The sequence below is a fragment of the Phasianus colchicus genome, chromosome 13 (assembly GCF_987193195.1).
Source record: "Phasianus colchicus chromosome 13, bPhaCol1.hap1.1, whole genome shotgun sequence".
Taxonomy (NCBI): domain Eukaryota; kingdom Metazoa; phylum Chordata; class Aves; order Galliformes; family Phasianidae; genus Phasianus; species Phasianus colchicus.
In genome coordinates, this window is record NC_143448.1 from 1,883,906 (window position 1) to 1,903,662 (window position 19,757).

The 19,757-nt window shown below is 56.5% G+C and overlaps 1 protein-coding gene across 2 annotated transcripts in view; it reads right to left on the bottom strand.

The window, feature by feature from the left end:
* Window positions 1-308: 308 nt before the first annotated feature.
* The window catches only part of VAC14 (VAC14 component of PIKFYVE complex), a 51,748-nt gene continuing 32,299 nt past the window's right edge, over window positions 309-19,757 (bottom strand). The window contains exons 14-20 of one of the 2 annotated variants that reach the window (XM_031615440.2): window positions 18,859-18,933; window positions 16,455-16,587; window positions 5,546-5,720; window positions 4,817-4,935; window positions 3,203-3,282; window positions 2,227-2,377; window positions 309-986 (exon numbers count right to left, since the gene is read on the bottom strand). In XM_031615440.2, coding sequence (XP_031471300.2) covers window positions 824-986; window positions 2,227-2,377; window positions 3,203-3,282; window positions 4,817-4,935; window positions 5,546-5,720; window positions 16,455-16,587; window positions 18,859-18,933 — 896 coding nt within the window. In that variant the 3' untranslated portion in view covers window positions 309-823. The remainder of the gene's footprint in view (window positions 987-2,226; window positions 2,378-3,202; window positions 3,283-4,816; window positions 4,936-5,545; window positions 5,721-16,454; window positions 16,588-18,858; window positions 18,934-19,757) is intronic. The other variant, XM_031615441.2, reaches the window with a different exon arrangement.

Here is a 19,757-nt window from a genome sequence, read left to right on the forward strand (position 1 = left end):
TGGGAGGGGGACGGGAATGCAGATTAGACCCCAAAACGCAGCCGCCCACTGCATGGTCCTTGGATGCTGGCTTCACCCTGGTTGTTTTGGGGCCAGGAAAATGCCTGTCACTGCGCTGCGGTTCCATGAGCGCGGCCGGGAAGAATTCCGGCTGCTTTTTCCCACTTGGGGTGGAGAAACTCTGGAAGGGGTCCAGCCTAAGGGCCAGCGTGGCAGGGCCGCAGCAGGGACCCCATATGCAGCCTGGGGAAGATTCTGGCTTCTAGGCCTGGATGGGTCCGGTTGGGAGCCCCAACACTACAAGGAGGGAGCAGCCCGGGGAAGGCACAACACTGGGGCTGCTCTGCATCATTCTTTTTATTTGATGGCAGGGAGCTTAGGATAGGAACAAAGAAGGGATGCGTGGAGCGAGGGCTCTCCTCCGCCCGGCACTGGGATGAGGCTGAGCCTCTGGCTAAGAAAGAGGGGCTCAGGGTACCGGGATGCTGCCCCGCTCCCTTCCCAGTGGGGAGGACCCACTTTGCTCCCTCCTACCCTTCCCCGTGCGTTTCTTCCCCTCCGGTCCCACTGGCAGGAGGCCGGGCACTCAGCTGACGGTCACGGGGAAGGCATTAGCGAAGCAAAGTCTGCTCACCCTATTGCAAGAGAAGACACCGTGCCTTCCCCGCTCCCTCTCCTCCCGCAGCTTCCAAGCACGACGCCGGGCACAGCCTGGGGTCCCTCACACTGACACAGAAGGGGAAAAACCCCACACCCTCTGCCCTAAAAGCACCGGCATCTCCGCTGTCCCTGTGCCCTGGTCCGTGTTCCCTTGTCCCCGTGCTCAGAGCACGACGCGTCGCTCCGGCTGCTCTGCCCGCCCCGCTCGCTGGTGCCTCACTTCCAGGTGTTTGCTCTGAACCTTGTCAAAGTGCTGCAGCAGCTCCGTGTAGTCGATGGTGGAGGATGCCGGCCTGCGGGAGCTCGTGCTCACCCTGCTGCCGTCCCTGCGGGGAGAGAAGGGATGTGGGCATCCAACACATGGTGCTGAGTCAACGGGCGCAGCCTCTGAGAGAGGTGGTTCCCTCCTGTAGAGGCAGGAGATGTAGTTCCAGAGGGCTGGGTGTTGGGAAAAGGTTTTCCTTCAGAAGAGCAGTGATGCAGTGGCACAGTTGCCAGAGGATGAGGGGGAGTCACTGTCCCCGGGGGTGTCCCAGATGTGGGGATGTGGTCAGTGGGCACGGTGGGGTTGGGCTGGGGTGGGACTTGGGTGTCTGAGGGGTCTCTTCCAACCTTAGCGACTCTATGATAAGCAGGGGAAGGATGGGATAAAGAAGAGGACACACACATCTGGACCCCCAGGATGGGAGAGCCCTGTCTTGTCTCCATTTCCCTCTTTGGTTTTAGGAGAAAGTAACCCGAATTCTCTGATGTTTCGGTGGGGCGGTGGGACAAGGGGCGTCCCCACCACACTCAGCTGCCCCGGGCTCTCCGTTATGAAAGCAGCCTCCGGTGTTTGGAGGAATGTAGGTCAGCGTTAATCAGATGCTCGAGCTGGCTGACAGCTCAGATCGCTCTGAAAACCCGGCTGCTGCGGGAGGAGAGGGAGGGGGGATCACGGGGGGGGGGGGAGAGGTGGGCAACACACGGCCCCCTCCCTGCCCCACCAATTAGGAGCAGGGCGGTGGGCACCAGCTCCAGCCCTCCAGCGCTAGGGATAAAAGCCAGCCCGGGGGATGAGCTGAAAGCAGAGCAGTGGAGCTGGTGGGGGTCGGATTCGTAAAGCCGTGCAGCTCAGGAGCGCTCCTTTTTTCCGGAGCTTTCATCGCGGCGAGCGCACGGCCCTGCTTGTTAGCCAGGGCTGGATGGCCAAAGCCCAGCAGTTGGAGCCCCAGTGTGCCAAAAGGAGCGGGATGGGGGGTGGCAATCCCGACCCTGCAGCACAGGGGGGCACGGGGGGCTGTCCCCATCACCATCACCTCAGAGGTGCCCCTGGGCAGCACAGCCATCCCTGCCGGCACGGTGTCACCGCGCCTTTGGGTGCCCGGACGAGGGGGGACGCATTGGGAGCTGCCTCCTCACTCCGTCCTCCGTGGCTCTGCCTGTTTCCATAGCGACCCCACAAAGTGAAATTTTCCATCCCCGATGCCAAATGCCTGCGGATGAGGCGCAGCCCTCCCAGGGTTACCAAATATAGACAAAAAAACCCCAAGCGAGAGCCGCCGGGCGCATCCCCACCGCACTTACGCGCTCTGCATGAGCTCGGGGTTGGGGACGCACTGCAGGCGGTGGGACAGCAGCTGGAAGGCACTGCTCTGGGGCAGCAGCATCAGCAACCCATAGAGTGCCTTGATCAGGTAGGGGTTGTTCTTCACGTCCAGCAGCTGCAGGCGCAGGTCTGCAAGAGGAGAGGAAGGGGATGGTGAAGCACTTTGCTCCCAGTTCCCACTGTCCCAGGTTCCTCCCAACCTGTCGGCATGGCTGCAATTTTGAGGGGTGTTGCACCAGTGATCCCACTGGAATAATTCCTCCATGTGTCTCCCAAGAGCACCTCCTGAGGTTCCAGCATCCCTCCCCCATGGCACCTCCCAGCCCAACGTTCTGCTCCCTGGGCTCTGTCCCCAGCAGGGCTGCTACCTGGCAACACGTGGACCTGTCACCCCCTGCACCCTTTGGGACTGTGCCATGAGATCAAAGAATACTCCAAGTTGGAAGGGACCCAGAAGGACCATCAAGTCCAGCTCCTGATGTGGATGGCCCCATCATGGGCCTGACCCTCACCTCACCTCCCATCTGCCCCCACCATTCTGATGTCTCCCCATGCCCATCTGTCCCCAACCCCACAATTTAGAGGTTAAGATGAGCAGGTGGGGAACCCTCAAGGAATAACTCAGAGCTGTGCATACCCACCAACACACGTGGATGTCTCACATTGGGGGAAATGAGGCGTGGACCTTGGGGACCAGTGTCCCTGGGCTGTGACAGGTCCATGCCATGTGCCCGGCCCCCCCAATTCCTCCCCATCACTCTGTAGGGCCACTTGCTCCGATAACCCACATTGGGCAGCTCTAGCTGAGGGCTGAGCAGCGAGAAGTCCGATAACTTCTGCTCTATTTCCTCACGCAGTGCTGCTGGGAAGCGTGGGGAGGGGATGGAGGGGCTGGCAGAGCGAGTGCCCCATGCACGGCACAAACCCCAGAGGAAGGAAGGGGCTGAGCCTTACATGTGAATATGGGGCACTCGATGAGCTGCACCAGCTTGTCCACCTCGGTGAGGAAATCCACTGTGACCTCCAGGTCTCCACTGAGCGTGGCTGTTAAGGATGCTGCATGGCAGGAGTTGGCATGGCAGCAGAGTGATGTGTGGGGCAAAGGGATCCCAAATCACAGAATGGTTTGAGTTGGAAGGGACCCTAAAGGCCGTCTGCTCGCACTGCCTGCACTGAGCAGGGACACCCACAGCTCCATCAGTGCTCACAGCCCCGTTCCCTGACCTTGGCTGCCCTCAGGGATGGAGCAGCACCAGCTCTCTGTGCAGCCTGAGCCTCACCGCCCTGAGTGTGAACTTCTTCCTTAGCACCAGCCTAAATCTCATTTTAGTTTGAAACCCCTTGTCCCATCACAACAGACCCTGATAACGGGTTCTTCCCTGTCTTCCTACAGGTCCTTTAAATACTGTGAAAGGATAAGCATGTCTGTCTCCTGCACTGTGCCTTGCCACATGCAGACCCAGTGTGTGCTGGGTCTCACTGTGATTCCACTAGTGGAGCCCCTAACCCTGGGAGTACCCAGGGGATGTGTATTATGGCACAATGGGACGTGGTTTGGGGACAGGACTCAGGAAGCCAGACTGATGGTTGGAATTGATCCTGAAGGTCTTTTCCAACTTAGACGATTCCATGACTCAACCTGTGCCATGTTTACAGGAGGTAATGTCCTTGAGTTGTGCCAGAGCAGGTTCAGGGTACATGTTAGGAGCAACATCTCCTCCAAAAGAGCAGTGAGGCAGTGGCACAGCTACTCAGGGAGGGGGAAGAGTCCCCATCCCCAGGGGTGTCCGAGAACCGTGGGGATTTGGCACTGAGGGATGTGGGCAGTGGGAATGGTGGGGGTGGTCTGGAGTTGGATTTGGGATCTTTGGACTCGGGTCTTTCCCAGCCTTAATGATTCTGTGACATTCCACCAGAATGTCTGCAGAGCAAGGACAGGGTTGTGAGCTCAGGGAAGGTCCCACAGTACCCCATGCAGAGCCAACAGAGCTGCAGCCCAGCCAGTGGGGCAGAAGCCAGGATTTTGGGGAAGGGAGGTGGCTTGGACCACACCTCTCTTTCCTGTGGCATGTTTGCAGTGAGCCAAGCAGCAGCTCCAAGGGGCTGCCACCCCCAGGAGGGACACATGGGATGGGACATCAGTGTTTGGCCTCCTGTAGCAAGTGGAGGTGAAATGGCAGCACTGCTGACCCCTGGGATGCTCTGGGCTCGGCTTTCTCTGGGTTCTGCAGCTGGAAAAGGAGAAGGAAAGAAACCATCTGCTCTGCTCGTATCACTGGACATCAGTCCTGGAGGCCACAGCCTCATCTTCCTGGGAGGAAGGAGGTGTGGGAGCCTCCCCTGCTCTAAGGCAGATCAGGGTCAGCACTCAGCCACCACCGCCTTCCTCTCCTCACTCCACAACAGAAAAAAGGGAAAGGGAGGTGGCAGGCACCCAGCAAACTGCCCTGTCCTGTCACCATGTTGCCACGTGGCTGGCACGGGGATTCAGCCCCTGGTGAGGTGAGGGTCCCCAGCTGCTGCTCTGAGCCCCCCAGATACTCCAGCCAATAAAAGCCCAAAGGATACAACTTCTGGATGAGGTCGTAGGCGTGCTTGTAGTTCTGGGTGAGGAAGCAGAGGGACACGGTGGTCACTGGGTTGTGGCACCAGGAACGGTACAGGCAGCAGAAGAGGTTGCGGCTCTCCTGGGGAAAGAGGAAACCATGGAGGAATGGGAGTGATGAAATGCAATGGGGACATGGCACAGAGCAACCCGTGCTCCCTGCACCCACTGCACACCCAGCCCTGCGAGTGCTGGTCCCAGCTCTGCCACAACACAAAGGGATATTTCCCCACCGCCCAGCACCAGTGCTGCTCAGAGCCCTTGGAAGATGGTTTTGGGGTTGAAGATGGAATTCTAGGGTCGCTCAGACCCTTGGACACTGCCACTACTGGTGGGCTGCAGCTGCTCTGGGCACTGTGGTGTTTTGCAGGGAGGAACAGCTGCAGAGTGGTGGGACACCCACTCGCTGTCACCCACGTGAGCATGCAGGGAGGGAGCTGGCAGCTGCTGGGGGGCTCAGGGGCTGTGATCAGCTTACAGGCTGGGGACAGAGCCTGCTGTGCAATGGGGGAACAGCAGGAGGTGGGCACATCCTCCAGCCACTCACTACACTCCATGGGGACCTGCATATGCCTCAGTTTCCCCATCTGTTTAATGGAGCAATTTGGTCCCTGTAGCTCCAGCCTTGGGCTCTGAGCTCTCAGCTCCCTGCCACCCTTGTTACCCCCCAGTGGGAGACCCGGTGCCCATACCGGTGTCCTCAGGTCCTTCAGCTGGTTCCTCAGCTGGAAGAGCTCGGAGGAGGTGAGCAGGATGGTGTTCAGTGTGTGCACCATGGTGGAGGCAAACTTGAGGTCCTCCTCCCGCAGCAGGATGTCCGCCATGGAGTGGAAGATGTTCTCTGCGTTCAGAAGCAGACAGAGCTGCCTGTGTGTCACAGAGGGGAAAAAAAAAAACAAGAGGGGAAGGATCACATCACATCCTTCCTGCAGGGGTGACATGTGGGGACACCCGGGGTTGATCCAGCTTTTGGGGCTGCATCCGATAGTGGGGGATGTGTAGGGAGAGAGCACAACCAAGAGACAACCAACAGGACCTTGCAGTTGGGCACCGCTGGAGCCAAAACCCCAAAGTCCATGGACAAAGCTCTACCACCCCATAAGCTACCCCTCTGTTCTTCGAGCTCCACGCTTTGACTCCCAGGACACTGGGGAAACTGTGACTGGAGCAGAGCCCAGTGCAGTGCCCGGAGGGTGGCTGTGCCCCCACAACAGGAATGTTCTGCTCCATAAACAGAATTCCCAAGGTTTTAAACACTGGAGAGATGAAACTTGAAAACCCGCGTTATTAATTTTTTTTTCTTCCTCCTTTGTTTGGATTTTAGGATTTCCTGTTTTTCTCTGGCGTGGCTCTGAGCTCCCGCATTCCTGGGCGGTTTGCATGAGGACACCCAAACCAGCATCCGTGAGGACACCCAAACTGGACGGGGCACTGAGAAATGGGGTTTTTGTCCCCAAAGAGGGGTGCTCCCAGCTCTGGGTCCTGTTGAGTTCCTCTCCCAGCCCTCACAATGGGATGCTCTGTGTGGGGTTTACGTAACCAAACCCAGCCTTCGCCCTGGCCTGTGTTAGAATGGAGCGGGCAGTGATAAATAAGCTCATTTATCCCAATTATTCTTACGTAACTGGGCTGCATTCATGGGATGAAGCGTTCTCACCGCCTGGGCACGGGACTGTGTGAGGGAGAGAGGCAGTGAGGGAGGGATGGGGATGGGAGAGCAGCCCTGGAGATGTGCTCAGCATCCTCCCCGCGGCCAACGGAGCTCCTGGAGCACAGTGGGGAAAGGGCAAGCAGCCCATGAACTGCAGTGCCTGCAGCCAAACTGGGAGCTGCTCTGGCTATGGGGTGCCTACAGCTCCACTGATGCCCTTGGACCACGCATGCCAAAGCAGTGCCCCAAAATACAATGGGTCCTCTGGGGATGAACACTTTCTGGGCTGTGTTAACCCATCCCAAGAGCACCCCGTGGCTCCATGCAATGCAACAGCCTCAAACAGACATTGCTGTGAGCAGAAGGGACAACGCTGCTGCTGTGCCAACTGACCCCGAAGTGCTGCCCCCAGTCCCAGTGTTGTAGGGCAGCCGAGGGATCTCCTTCCAGAAATAGAAGCTGGATGTTTCTGCTTTTGATTAGCAAGAAAGGGAGCAGCTGGTGCAGTGTTCATACCCACTCGGCGCTGCGGTCCGACCCTGAGCTGGCTCTGCAGTGCTGCTGGGGCTGTGTTGTCCCCTTGTCCCCACATCCCTGCCCCAAACTGCTCCCTGGCCCTGTGGGTTGGAGGGGAAAACTGCCCGGCCCCACAGCTGCTGTGACAGCTGAGGCTGAGCACCAGTGAGTGGCACAGGAACGGCCCCAGGAGGATCCCAGCGGCGCGAGGGGAACGCGGTGCCCATAGGAGGGCAGGGCTGGGACAGGTGGCTGAGATGCCGGGGGGGTGCTGAGGGTGGGATGGGGCTGCAGGCAGAGCTGGGAGCCCCAGTGCCATTCCCAGCCCCTTGCAAGCCATTCCCAAATATACACAGCCTGGATAAATATAGCCCAGATATATATAGCCACGTATATATGCCCCAGAGGAGGACGCAAAGCCCTGCTCTCCCAGCTGTGGGAGCACCAAGCAGCACCCGCAGCTCTGCTCCCTCCTCCTCAGCTTCCCCTCTTACGGGTCACCCCATCACCTTTTGCTCTGATTCCCACCGACTTCCCAGGCAGACACTTTTCCTGCAGAGACACAGCCAGGTGTGATTTGCTTTTTTTAGCAGCTCGACAGCTTAAAAACTCGGGTGGTGATCACGCTGCCTGCAGCTCACGCATCCATCCCCCTGCTGCTAAATGGGATGCTGCCTGTGCAGTGCTGTGACCATGCAGGGACGCGGCTCATTGCCCTGAAATGTCATCCCCGTGAATGCCACCACCCTGTCCCCAGGGGAAGAAAAGCAAGGTGTGGGGCAGCCCTGGAATCTAGTTCTCCTGGGATCAGAGCCACAAGTCTACGTAGGGCCAACACAACACCTGGAAATTGGGCTCATCCAAGGTGATGGGGAGCCCTTTGGGACCACTTGTCAGCTCTGCCCATGCCAGAGCAAGGCAGTGCCCCTCCGTGCTTCCTTCCCACCCTCCTCTTCCTGCACTCCCTTCCCCTCTACAAAGGCTCCTTGCTACCCTTCCTCTCATCCTCATCCTATTCCTGCCAGGAAAAGCAGCATCCCAGGGAGCTCCACAGCTGGGATCCCTTAGGATCCCTTAGGATCCCAGCAGGAGCAGCCTTTGGGGTGCAGATAGAAATGGGATGGGGAGAGAAGAGGGAGGAGAACACGGGGAAGTCGTGAAGATGTGGTTTCCCGGATCCCCCTTCCCTTGCTGTGATGGTGCAGATGGAAATCACCATTTTTTCGGGTGGAAATCATGGCTCTCCATTTTACCAAATGGAAATCACTGCTCTCCATTTATCCAGAAGGAAACCACTGCCCTCCATTTTTCTGGATGGAAATCACTGCTCTCCATTTATCCAGATGGAAATCATGGCTTTCCATTTACCCAGATGGAAATCACAGCTCTCCATTCCCCCCTTCCCCACTCCCCTTTGCCGAATCTGGCTGCAGGGCAATGGAAACCATGGCAACTGCAACGACGGCTCGTGCTTTAAAAAATTCATCATGCTTCACATAGGAGATTCCTGGGTGCTTTGGAAGCATCTGCTGGACGTCCTAAAGCACGGCCTGGTTGGGGATGAGTGTGGAGCTGGGAGCCGTCCCGGCTCGCTCAGGATGGCCACAGAGCCTGCTGGAGCCACGGAGGCAGCGAGAGCAGCAAGCAGGATTGGTGCCAGCTGCCTCTGTTTTCATGTGGCTTTTGGACTCTCCTTGATGTCTCACCGTGGAGGCCCCTGGGCATCAAGGCTTGCTTTTCAGGATGTCAGGTCAACCAGGAGTAAGAGCATGTGATCAAAGGCTGCGAGTGCATTTTGGGGAGACCTGGAAAGCCTCGTGTTTTTTTTTTTTTCCCAGCTGGTGCTCCACCACCATGAGATGTTCCCACATTGCTACATCTCTGATGCCCCATTTCCCTGGGTGCCGCTCTCCTCTCATGGCACCAACATGGCACGTTCAGCTGCAGGATCAGCCAGGAAGAGGCACTCAGGCTCTGCCCCCGGATCTCGAGCAGTTGCAGACAACCCCTGAGATGCTTCTGCTCCAAAAGGAAAAAGCGTGGAGTGTTTCATTGCAAACAAGAAAACCCTCCCACGGTGCTCCTGCTGCCGTTAGTGCAACAACTGCTGCACGCCGCCGTGCCAGCTCTGCTCTGAGCCTCCATAACACCACGTTGTGTGACTGCACAATCCCCATTTCCTGAGAACAGCAGGTGAAATGCAGCCTGCTCCATGCACGTGGAGCTGCTTGCTGCTCCCAAGCACCGGGATTGAGGTTACAATGGGAATGGATCCAGAGAGATCCTTGGCTCAAAGGGGAGCAGAGCATCTCTGCAGTTCCTCCCCAGAAGCCTCTCTGCTTGCATTTGCTGGGTCTGGAGATGGGCAGAACCACGCAGAGGTAGAGGTGAGTTGCTGGGCTTGGAAATGAAGCACGGAGCCTCAGCCCTTTCCTCCCTGTGATGCTCCTCTTTGATGCCACACCACTTGGGAACCCCCAGCGACTGGAAGAGCCAAGGAACAGCAAAGCAAAGGCAAGCACCAGCCTGCAATCCTTGTGGAAGGGTTTGGCAAGGAGCAGTCCATCCTCAGACATGGGCAGTGCAATGTCTTGATGAGCTCCAACACAATGGTGCCCTTGGAAGAGGTCACCTGTGGTTTGCAAAGCAGATCTCCAACCCTCCAGCTGCTCATTTGACCCATGATCACCACAGCTCCATCTGGGAGCAAGAAACAGTGCTGCACCATGGAGAAAGAGTTCACACAGAAGGTGATTGACTGTTGATGTCCTCCGGGATGGGCTGGCAGCTAAAAATAACTGAATTTGGGAAGTTAATGGGCTGCTCAGCCCAAGGCATCGCTGAGCCTTTACATGGATGTGACAGCTACAGGTGAAGGCCACTGGGCACATGCCCACCAGCACACACCCAAGGAACCCCACAGTGACCCACAGATGACATTACCAGGCTGCAGAGCTCCAGGGTGCTGAGCTGAGCACCTCCAGGATGCTCTTCCCCCGCTGAGCCCGCAGGAAAGCAAAACACCCCACAAAGCCTGCAGCATCCCTTCTGATTTGTGAACCCTCTGACAGTAAAACCAGCAGCAGGACCTGGCAGCACGATCCCAACCGTGTGTTCGCAGGGCTCCTATGGCACATGCCTGGCAGGGCTGAAACCTTGGCTCTGGCCACAATGTGCCTGCCAGGACAGAAACCCTGGCTGCAGTGTGTGCTGCAGAGTGCAGTGACTCAGCCCCAGCAGCTGCTGACCCCCAGGGCATGCACACATACAACGATGATGCTTTCGGGTTTTCACCTCTTTCCTCTTCCACGTGAAGGGTTTGGAGGAAGGGCAGGGGGTGGGAGATGCGTAAGGCATCTCCGAAGATCTTTCCTTTGAGATGCGTGCTTCCCTTTCAGGCTGACAGCTGTGGCCTAATTTTCACGAAAACTGACAAGAGCCTTATTTCTCCCCCTGTAATTTCTTTCCGCCGCCAATAAAATAGGTTAAAGGAGCGGGCGCAGCGCTGCGCCGGGAGCTGGGGGAGGATGCTCCACTTTGGGGCGTGCACAGATTGCTGAGGTGGGAGCTGGGGCTGCGCTCACCTTCTGCATTGCTTTTCCCATGGAAGGAGAAATAAAAGCACTCTGATTCCTTCCCATGGATCTGTGACCAAGGAGCGGATTGCTGCCCTAGAGGCACCGCGGTCGATGAGGACCCAGGCAGGCTGGGAGCTGCCTGCAGCTCCTTCCAGTCCCCGCTCCAACAAAATGGGAATTTCCCTGGGTGTTGTACTGTTCATTCAATCACCACTCCCACATTCGGAGGAAGGGAAGTGCTTCCTTCCCACGCACTGACTTACTCGAGGAGCTGGCAGCTCTGGAGGAGCCCTCACCATCCCAACAAGGCAACTCGGAGAGCGCTCTGCATTACGGAACGTCAGCTGAAAGCATCACACCCGCAGCTGTGTGCTGGTTTAGAAGCCCCAGGTGCTCCAGCAGCTTTGCACAGTGGGCCCGTGTGAGATGAGAGCAGTTGGATGCTCCCTCCCATGTCCCTGAGGTGCCACCTAAGTGCACCTGGTGATGGCTGAGGACCTGCACTGTGCACCATGCTCCGTGCACCAATCTGGGATTGCAGGGAAAGCATTGAGACAGAGAACCTGAAACCCCTAGGAGTTGCCCCTGGAAGGAACTTGGCTGTTTTGTAAGGATTTTCCTCCCCTATGCACACTTCCCCTTCCTCCCCTCCACACTCTTGCTGACCCTGACGAGTCCCAGCCCACTCAGCACTGCTGCTCACATGTGTTTTCCATTTTTCTACAGGAAAACACATCAGCTCCTCAGGTCCCAAGGCAGCTTTGGAGTAGAGGATGCTTAAAGCCCATTTCCTGAGCCACCGGGATGCTCTGCTGCAGAAGCTGAACTCCAGGACAGGGATGTCCCACCTCCTTTCAACCCAGCAGGCACAACATCTTCCATCTTCTCCACCTCAAAGCCTGAGCTGCTGGTAGGGCTTCCAGCAATGCTCTGTATGTGGGGTGCCAGTAGGGCTTCCCACTGCTACTGGTAGGGCTTCTCATTGGTACCAATAGAGCTTCCCATCACTGCTGGTAGGGCTTCCAGCAATGCTCTGTATGTGAGGTGCCAGTAGGGCTTCCCATCACTGCTGGTAGGGCTTTCCATCACTGCAGGTTTGGATTCCTATCACTGCTGTTAGGGCTTCTAGCAATGCTCTGTACATGGGGTGCCAGTAGGGCATTCCATCACTGCTGGCTGGGATTCCCATTACTGCCAGTAGGGTTTCCCATCACTGCTTGTAGGGCTTCCAGCAATGCTCTGTATGTGAGGTGCCAGTAGGGCTTCCCATTGTTACCAGCAGGGCTTCCCATCACTGCTGGTAGGGTTTCCCATCACTGTTGGTTGGGATTCTCATCATTGCTGGTAGGACACTCCATCACTGTTGGTTGGGATTCCCATTACTGCTAGTAGGACTTCCCATCACTGCTGGTAGGGCTTTCCATTACTGCTGGTTGGGATTCCCATCACTGCTGGTTCGGATTACCATCGCTGCCAGTAGGGCTTCCCATGGCTGCTGCTGGATGCCAAACTGCATGGAGGAGGTTTTGGGGAACGGGCAGGGATGTGCAAGGCAACGAGCCCAAGGGAGGAAAATCAGGATCAATCAAACCTGTTTGCCTGCAGGGATGAAATGGGGACAGCACATTGATGGCAAAGCTCCGGCCTGCCCCAATTAGTGCGTGAGAAGCGGGTTCCTCTTGCAGGGCAATGAAAGCAGAGCCAAGGGCAGGGGTGCAGCACAGATTGCTCCCAACAACCCCCACGGGCTGGGAAGTGTGCAAGCCGCCAGCATGCTAATGGCTCTTATGTAAAGCTGGTGGCAGGGTGGGGGCTGACCCACATACAGGGGCTGGTGGCTGGCACCTGGGGACCTTTGTGCTGCGATGGGGACAGCCCACATCTTGGGCCTTCTGCCTCATCCTGGCGCTGCTCTGCAAGCCTGGAGTTGGGGATGGCTGCTCTTAGTTGTGCAAAGCGGAGGAAAAAAAAACAACCTAAACAGCTTTCTCCAGTTATTCCTTCCTGCGAGGCAATGGGGAGGGAGGGGGAAAAAGTGCACAGTTCATTAAAGCAAAAGGGCAGGCGGCCAGAGAGCATCCTGGCAGGCAGCGCGATGCGTTTTCGCAGCCTCGCTGCCTCCCGACACAGAAGCTCCCCTTGTAGTGATCACAGCTGTTTGGATTTTACCCGAGTTCATATCACAGTTTATCAAAGGGGCTGCATTTTTTTTTTTTTCTTTCTATTTTTTCCTGAGCTTTGCTGAGGACAAACTGAATGGTTCAGGCGGAGACAAACGCGGGTTTTGTTCTGCGCGTGGCATTGATGCTGGAGGGGGGGACAGAGGGATTTTCTGGGCATGGGAACATCCAGCATCAGTGGGCTCAGAGTAAGGATGCATCGCCAGTGGATGGTGGCAGCATGGCAGGACTCTACCCCGACCCCTACCCCTACCCCTACCCCTACCCCTACCCCTACCCCTACCCCTACCCCTAACCCAGACTCCCAGTGGTTTCAACATTCCCTTACAACTGTGCAGACCCATATGGGGTTCCCAGCATCTCCATCCCCTCTGTGTTGTTGGGTGGAGGCAGAAGTCCCTCCCTGCTCCAAAACAGGAGACTGTCCCCAGGCCATGGGAATCACTGCCCAGCATGATGTGCTAGGCTGACACCCATGGTTGTCCCTTTACCTGCCTCCTTTGCAACCAAGCATCCCCATCCTCAGCAAAGCAGAGCTGCACCTGATCTCCATCACAGTGGGACTTGGAGATCCTAAGGATGGTGCAGGGTGTGGAGTTCTGCAGGTGAACCCTTCCCTACCCAAACTTGCTGCCCAGTGGGAAACTTGGGACTTTCCAACTCACAGCTTAATGCCCTACATTGGCCAAATAACCTCATCTGCTCCAGCAGAGTGGATCAGCTCGTAACCCCATGGGGTTCTGGTGTCCCCCAGGGTGAAACCAGGGAAACCCAAGGTGATGGATCTCTGTCCAATGGCCACCACATTACATGCACCCCATAGGAGGAGGCTGCTGCACCACGGGGATTTCACACCCCAGCTCTGGAAGACAAGCTTGGGCAGTGCCTGTGCCTCGGTCGGAGCACAGTGCTGACTCAGGCAGCCTCTGGTGCTCCCAAAAAGGGCTCCAAAGCCAAACCCTGCCCTGCAGCACATCCTGCACATGAGCATCATCTCCATCCACTGCATAGCCTGTGGGTTTTCTTGTTTAGCCACACTGCTGGGTCACCAGCCCTGCGCTCCCAGCAATGAACCTGGGAGCTGTGGGACAGGGCTCAGCCTTTTGCTTCATCCCTGCATCCCACCAACAGGCGAGCACTAAATGAAGCCTGGAAACCTCTGTGCTGGCTGCCTGGACAAGCCCCGGCACAGCGGCTGTTCCTCTGCTTTGGGGCTGGCCATGTGGCTCCAAAAGGCATGTGATGCTTTGGAAGCTCCTCTGCATTTTTCTGCTGTTCCAGACCAGCATCAGGAGGCCAGTAGCTGAATGGGGATGTTTTCCTCTTGCTTAAGGGCTCTGCTGAGGCCGGGACTCTTTCAGTGCTGCATGCCAGCTGGGGCAGATTGCTCTGAGCTAGAGGGAAAGGCTCAGCTCTGCATCAAGCAGAGAGGTAACACTGAAGGAAATCACAGAATCTGCTTCCAACAACCACTCTGGAGCTACTTTTGGTAGAAAAGAGGAGGCAGGGCAGCCAGTTCTGAAGGCAAGACGGTTCTCAGCTCTGGAGATGAGCACCATTGGCAGCAGTGCAGCTCCCTTGGCACATCCCCTTTAAAGCCAGGTCAGGGGGCACTGCAATCAGGTGTGCACCAAGCAGCCCCAGGGAGCCCCTTCCTGGGTGCTTCCCTTCCCCTTTCCTCCTGTCTCATGCTCTGCTGTAGCCACATGCTCGTTCTGCATGCCAGGCCCTTCCCCAGGGAAGGGAAAGGAAGGGAAGGGAAGGGAAGGGAAGGGAAGGGAAGGGAAGGGAAGGGAAGGGAAGGGAAGGGAAGGGAAGGGAAGGGAAGGGAAGGGAAGGGCATGCCATACATGCAGTGCTGGATGCCACCAGGGCAGGTGGCAGGGTGAGCTCTGTGCACCCACAGACCCCGTGTCCCTGAAGAGCAAGGATCCCATATCCCAGCTCTTTTGGGCACACAGTGTGCCACGACCTCTGCCTCCAATGCTCATCGGGACAGGGACCAAAGTCCTTCTGGAGTCAGCAGCCAGACATGCCCAAGCCTGAGCTGGGTTGGAAAACAAAGTGCCTTACCACAGCCCCTCCGCTTGACCTCACAGACCTCAGCTTGCCCAGCACTGCCAACGTGACGGGGAAAAATGCTGCGTGGGCAGTAAACCCTGCGCAACATTTCCCTTTCCATCGAGCACTAATCCTTGGGTTGGCAATCATTACCTCAGCTAACAGGTTTATCCCCTTCCCTGCTGCCCCAGCCCCAGCTCCACCATCCCTGCTGGCAGGGGGATGAAATCTCCCCACATCTCCCAAGTGGAAGCATGGGGTCAGCTTCTCACCCGCTGTGCCCAACAGCTGAGGGATGCAACGCGGGAGGACGCATATGGCTTTCATTTGGGAAGCAGCTAAAAATAGCAGTGCGAGGCTCTGCATTTGGTGGATCCCTCTGGCAGCAGATCAATCTTTTCCAGAGAGTCCTGGAAAACTACTCCTGCTCTGTTTCCATCTTCCTCACCCCGATGCAGTTAAGCCAGCACTTGCGCTGTCGTCAGGAGGATTCAGAGTTACTCAGCAATGCCTGGGGCTCCTCACCCTTCCCAGAAGTGCTGCCTTGGCCCCAGCCCAGGGCACACGTGAGCCACAACGTGACTTTTTTTTGCACCAACATGGATTTTTTGCACAACCAAACCCCGGGGTGTGGGTCACCATGAGTAGCACCAGCCTGAGTGGGGCTCCCAGCACACCTCCAGCATGGCAAGCAGGGGGGAACTGGAAGTGGCAGTCATATGAGAGAGCTTTTACATGTGCCCCTGCCCAACCAGGGGATCTGTAGCAACTTTCCAGACTCATTCATGCTGCCCAAAGGCTTGGGCACAAAGCATTATGGTGAGCCTTAGACAGGACCCAGCCTGGCTTAGCAGACTGGGAGCTCTACACACTTTATTTTCTGATCACAGCTCGCAGTGGTGAAGCTCACACACTTTGGAGGAGCAGCTCTCTTCTCCTACTGGAGTGCACCTGGGCACAACTTGATGCCATCACACCAAAACCAAGGGAGGAGAGAACCCCAGTCCTGCCCCCTCTCACCAACATCCTTGCAGATTTTTCCTCGACCTTGCCTTGCCTTGATTGCTAAGTCCATTATTTTGAAGCGAGTCGAGGAATTTGTCTCCCTTGCCCCAGATTTCATTGCATTCAAGATGACGCTCTGCCAGCTGTCATAACACTCAGTTTTCCAGCCTCGGTGCCTAACTGCAGCTCCTAAATAGTGGAAGCAAAACCCACTTGTGTTGGGGAATGAAGCTTCCACCAGGCAAGCACAATGAAACCACGCTGATCTGCAGTGCTCTGAGCCGAGCCAGGTGGAAGAATTCGGTCCATTTGGCACCCTGAGCCACAGCCTGCCCTCTTCCTCCTGCTGCTCTGCTCACTTCTCAGCACAAACGGGATCTGACAACACTATTTAATAGGGAGATACTTTGCCTCGGGGGCTGGGAGCAAGAAATATGGTGGTGCCTCAACATGCGAAAGGCAAGTCTGTTTGCTCTAGAAACGTCAGCACTGACTACCAGCAAGCCAGGGAGGCTTGTGGAAACCACTTCTGGCTGCTGGTGATGTAGGAGAGCACGGAGCTTGGACCCTTCCCCCAGCCCACCCTGCCCACGCAGTGCTGGGGGCTGACCTGATGATGAAGGCTCCTCTCATCTCCAGGAGTTTCCGCTCGCTGCTGAACCTCTTGAGCAGGTTGATCATGAACTTGTAGAAGTAGGAGTTCATGGTGGGGGTGGAGGGAGAGCACTCCAAGCCTTTAGGTCCTGGGGAGGAAATAAGAGCAGATGGGACACGTCGGCCAAAGCAGTCTCAATCAGTGCACAGACACCTAAAATATGGCAGAGCACTCGTGGAAACAGGAGTTCCAAGCCTCAGTCTGAGCAGAGCCAGCACTCTCCATCCCAGGGGAAGTATCCTGACATATTTCCAGCCTTGAGCAAGCACACAGGGATGAAATGGGCTTTGTGGGAGATGGCCACAGACCCCACCAGTTCTGGCAGCTGACAGAAGGGGTACCCAAGCTCTAAGTAAATGCACAATCCCATATCTTTGGGCAAAACTTGTAAAGCCATTCCACAAAGCAGACAGCCCTGATGTGCTCCAAGCCATATTTTCAGCCCTGGATCACCATACTGCTGCAGGTGACACAGGTCCACTTGGTCTGTCACCTCCCCATGCCCCAGGGCTGGTAGGATGGGCACAGAAGCCCAATCACAATGCAGCAGGGAGTCGAGCTTACAGACTGGAAGGCTCTTTCATGATTCCTCCTTACGCATCCTGGCTCAGGGCTGGAGGATTAGGATGGCAATGGGATCACAAAGGGTCACAGCATGCTGGGTGAGCTGCACCACCGTGGCTGTTTGCAGGGCTCTCCCTTAACATCCCCTACAAGTGGAGAAGCACAGTGAGGCTGTGCACAGCCCGACATGGTCAGGGCTCCCATTGGGCTCCAGTGGAGACGTGTGCAGTTTGATTTATGAGTGGTGTCTGCTTCTGTCGGGATTCAGCAGAGCACGGAACAGCCAATTAAAAAGGCAATCAGGCAGCCGAAGCCTGGGCTGATGGAAAAGTCGCTGGGCTGATTCCCACTGCACTGATGGCAGCCATACGGGGAGGTGCAGATGCGGGCATCCAAAAGGATGGAGCAAAACCTGCTGTGAAGGAACGGGTGCCTCCTTCCCATGGGATCCCCTTCCCCAGTACAGCTGAAGCCCTGAGCCGTGCTTTGAGGCAGGCCTCTCCCCGAGCACAAGTGTGAGTCACAGCATCGTGTTTCCCCTCAGCTGCAGGTAAGCTGATCTGGGCAAAAATATTACACTGCTGAGACAATGTGCTCCGAAACAAAGGTGTGATTGTTTCCAGGCATGGATCACCCAGAGTGAAACCACAGCCGTGCCCGGCGTGTCCCTGCTTCAGCTGTTAGCACTTCTCACCAGTGCTTGCAAACGGGAACAGCCGCACATGGGGCAGTCCTGCACCAGACCCAATGCACTGAGGCTGGAACCCATCCAGGGGAAGCTCTGTCCCTTCGAGTCCCTCCATCCTCAGGACTCCCCTGTTATGTCTCTGCCCCCCCCCCTTGGTGCATGGGCTGCAGCACAGTGGATCTGCCATCGGACCCTCTGCATCTTTCAGACTCACCGCTTCGTCTCATAACTCCCAGTGGTGGCGGTTGGAAGCCAATAACACAACACATCTCAGACTCACAGAGCCACTCGGGTGGGAAAAGCTCTCTCAAACCCCCAAGTCCAACCTCAGCCCACCCCAACCATGCCCGATGAGCACATCCCTCAGTGCCACATCCCATGGCTCTTTAATCTCAGCCTGTGGCCCCATGGGTTATGGCTCAGCGCACCGAGATCCGGCGTGGGAGATCTGTGTGAGCAGCTTTCAGTGTTTCCATGCAGCACGAGAGACGAGCAGAGAGGTGTGACGAAAACTGTGGCTCGGTTCATTGAAGCTTGCACCTCTCCCCCTTCCCCTAGAGTGAGACTTTGCAGATTTGTAACCTGACAGATCGGCTGTGAACGCAGCATGAGCGGGGCTGCCGGAGGTTTGGTTGGTACCGAGGAGGAGCAGGAGGAAGATCCCTGCTCAGAGCAATGAGAGAGCTCAGCCTGGGATCAGCTGTGATAGGAACATAAGGCAATTTTTTGTCTGCAATAGAACTGAACGCAGGCGCTGGTTGGATCTGCAGGTGGGAACAATTTCTGCCCCGAAAGAGCAGTGATGGCACAGCTGCCCAAGAGGTGGGGGAGTCCCCATCTCTGGAGGTGTCCCAGAGCCGTGGGGATGTGGCACTGAGGGACACGGGCAGTGGGAATAGTGGGGGTGGGCTTGGGTTGGGCTTGGGGGATCTGTGGTCTTTTCCAACCTTAATGATCCTGTGATTCACTGACTGCTCCCAACTACAGTTGAGTTTTGATGCTCAGAGTGACACCCAAAGCAATTTTTCTCCCCTCGAAGTATCCATTGATGCTATTACACAAAGAGCCCCCCAGTACCTCCCTGAGCTGGAAAGCAGCAAACCTCACCCAAGGGAAGCTCCCAGCCTGGCAATGGGCTCCTGCAGCACCCAGGCTCACCGCACTGCTGGTGTGCTCCCACAGCTGTGTTATAAATCAAAAGAGACAGGCAATTAGGAATCCATATTAAGGGCCTTATAAATATATATTGTCACGCAGCCTGCTTCCTTCAAGCCACCTGGCTGCCTGGCAGATGGAGCAGGCTCCAAACCTGCAGTGCCAAAGCATCCTCAAACGCTCAGGCATTGGATTTGCCTACATCAGCCACTAAGCACCAAACTTCACCGTCACAAGTTCCGCTCATTTCCCATAATTGGTTTCAAACTGGGCTTAATTAAAACCAGCGCGGACTTGCTTAACTCCAATGAAACCAAATTTAAGTGTGATCTGACCAGAACTGATTCCTTTCTGAAGCAGCAGAAGCTGTTTAATGAGCGCCCACCAGGACACTGGTGCTGGTTTAGCTGCAGTGATTGACTTCATGTTGTAATTGAGGCAATTTCAGTGCAGACCCAGACTGGGAGATGGGGGGGGGGGGGAGAGGCTGGGAGCTGGCAAGGAGCACTGCAGAGTGGGTGCTGCGTCTTCATTCCCATAAAAAGGGTAACTGGAGACTGCTTCCTCGCTCACCAAACGCTTTGTATGATCAAGGGTCTGGGAGGAAGCGTTGCCTCCAGCAACATTTCCAGCATCCAGACAGAGCAGCTCCTCTTGCATCCCACTGCCATGCCCTGTGTGTGGATGGGGCTGCTGGAGCCCAGCATCCCAACCATTCCCTCGGGGCTCACACGTCCAACACTGACCTCCCTGGGCTACCCCTGCATGCAGCTGGCCCCAGTCTGGCCCTGGCCCCACGGAGCTCAGCACAGCCCCACGTAGAGACGTGGGAATCTGCTGTGTACCTCCCC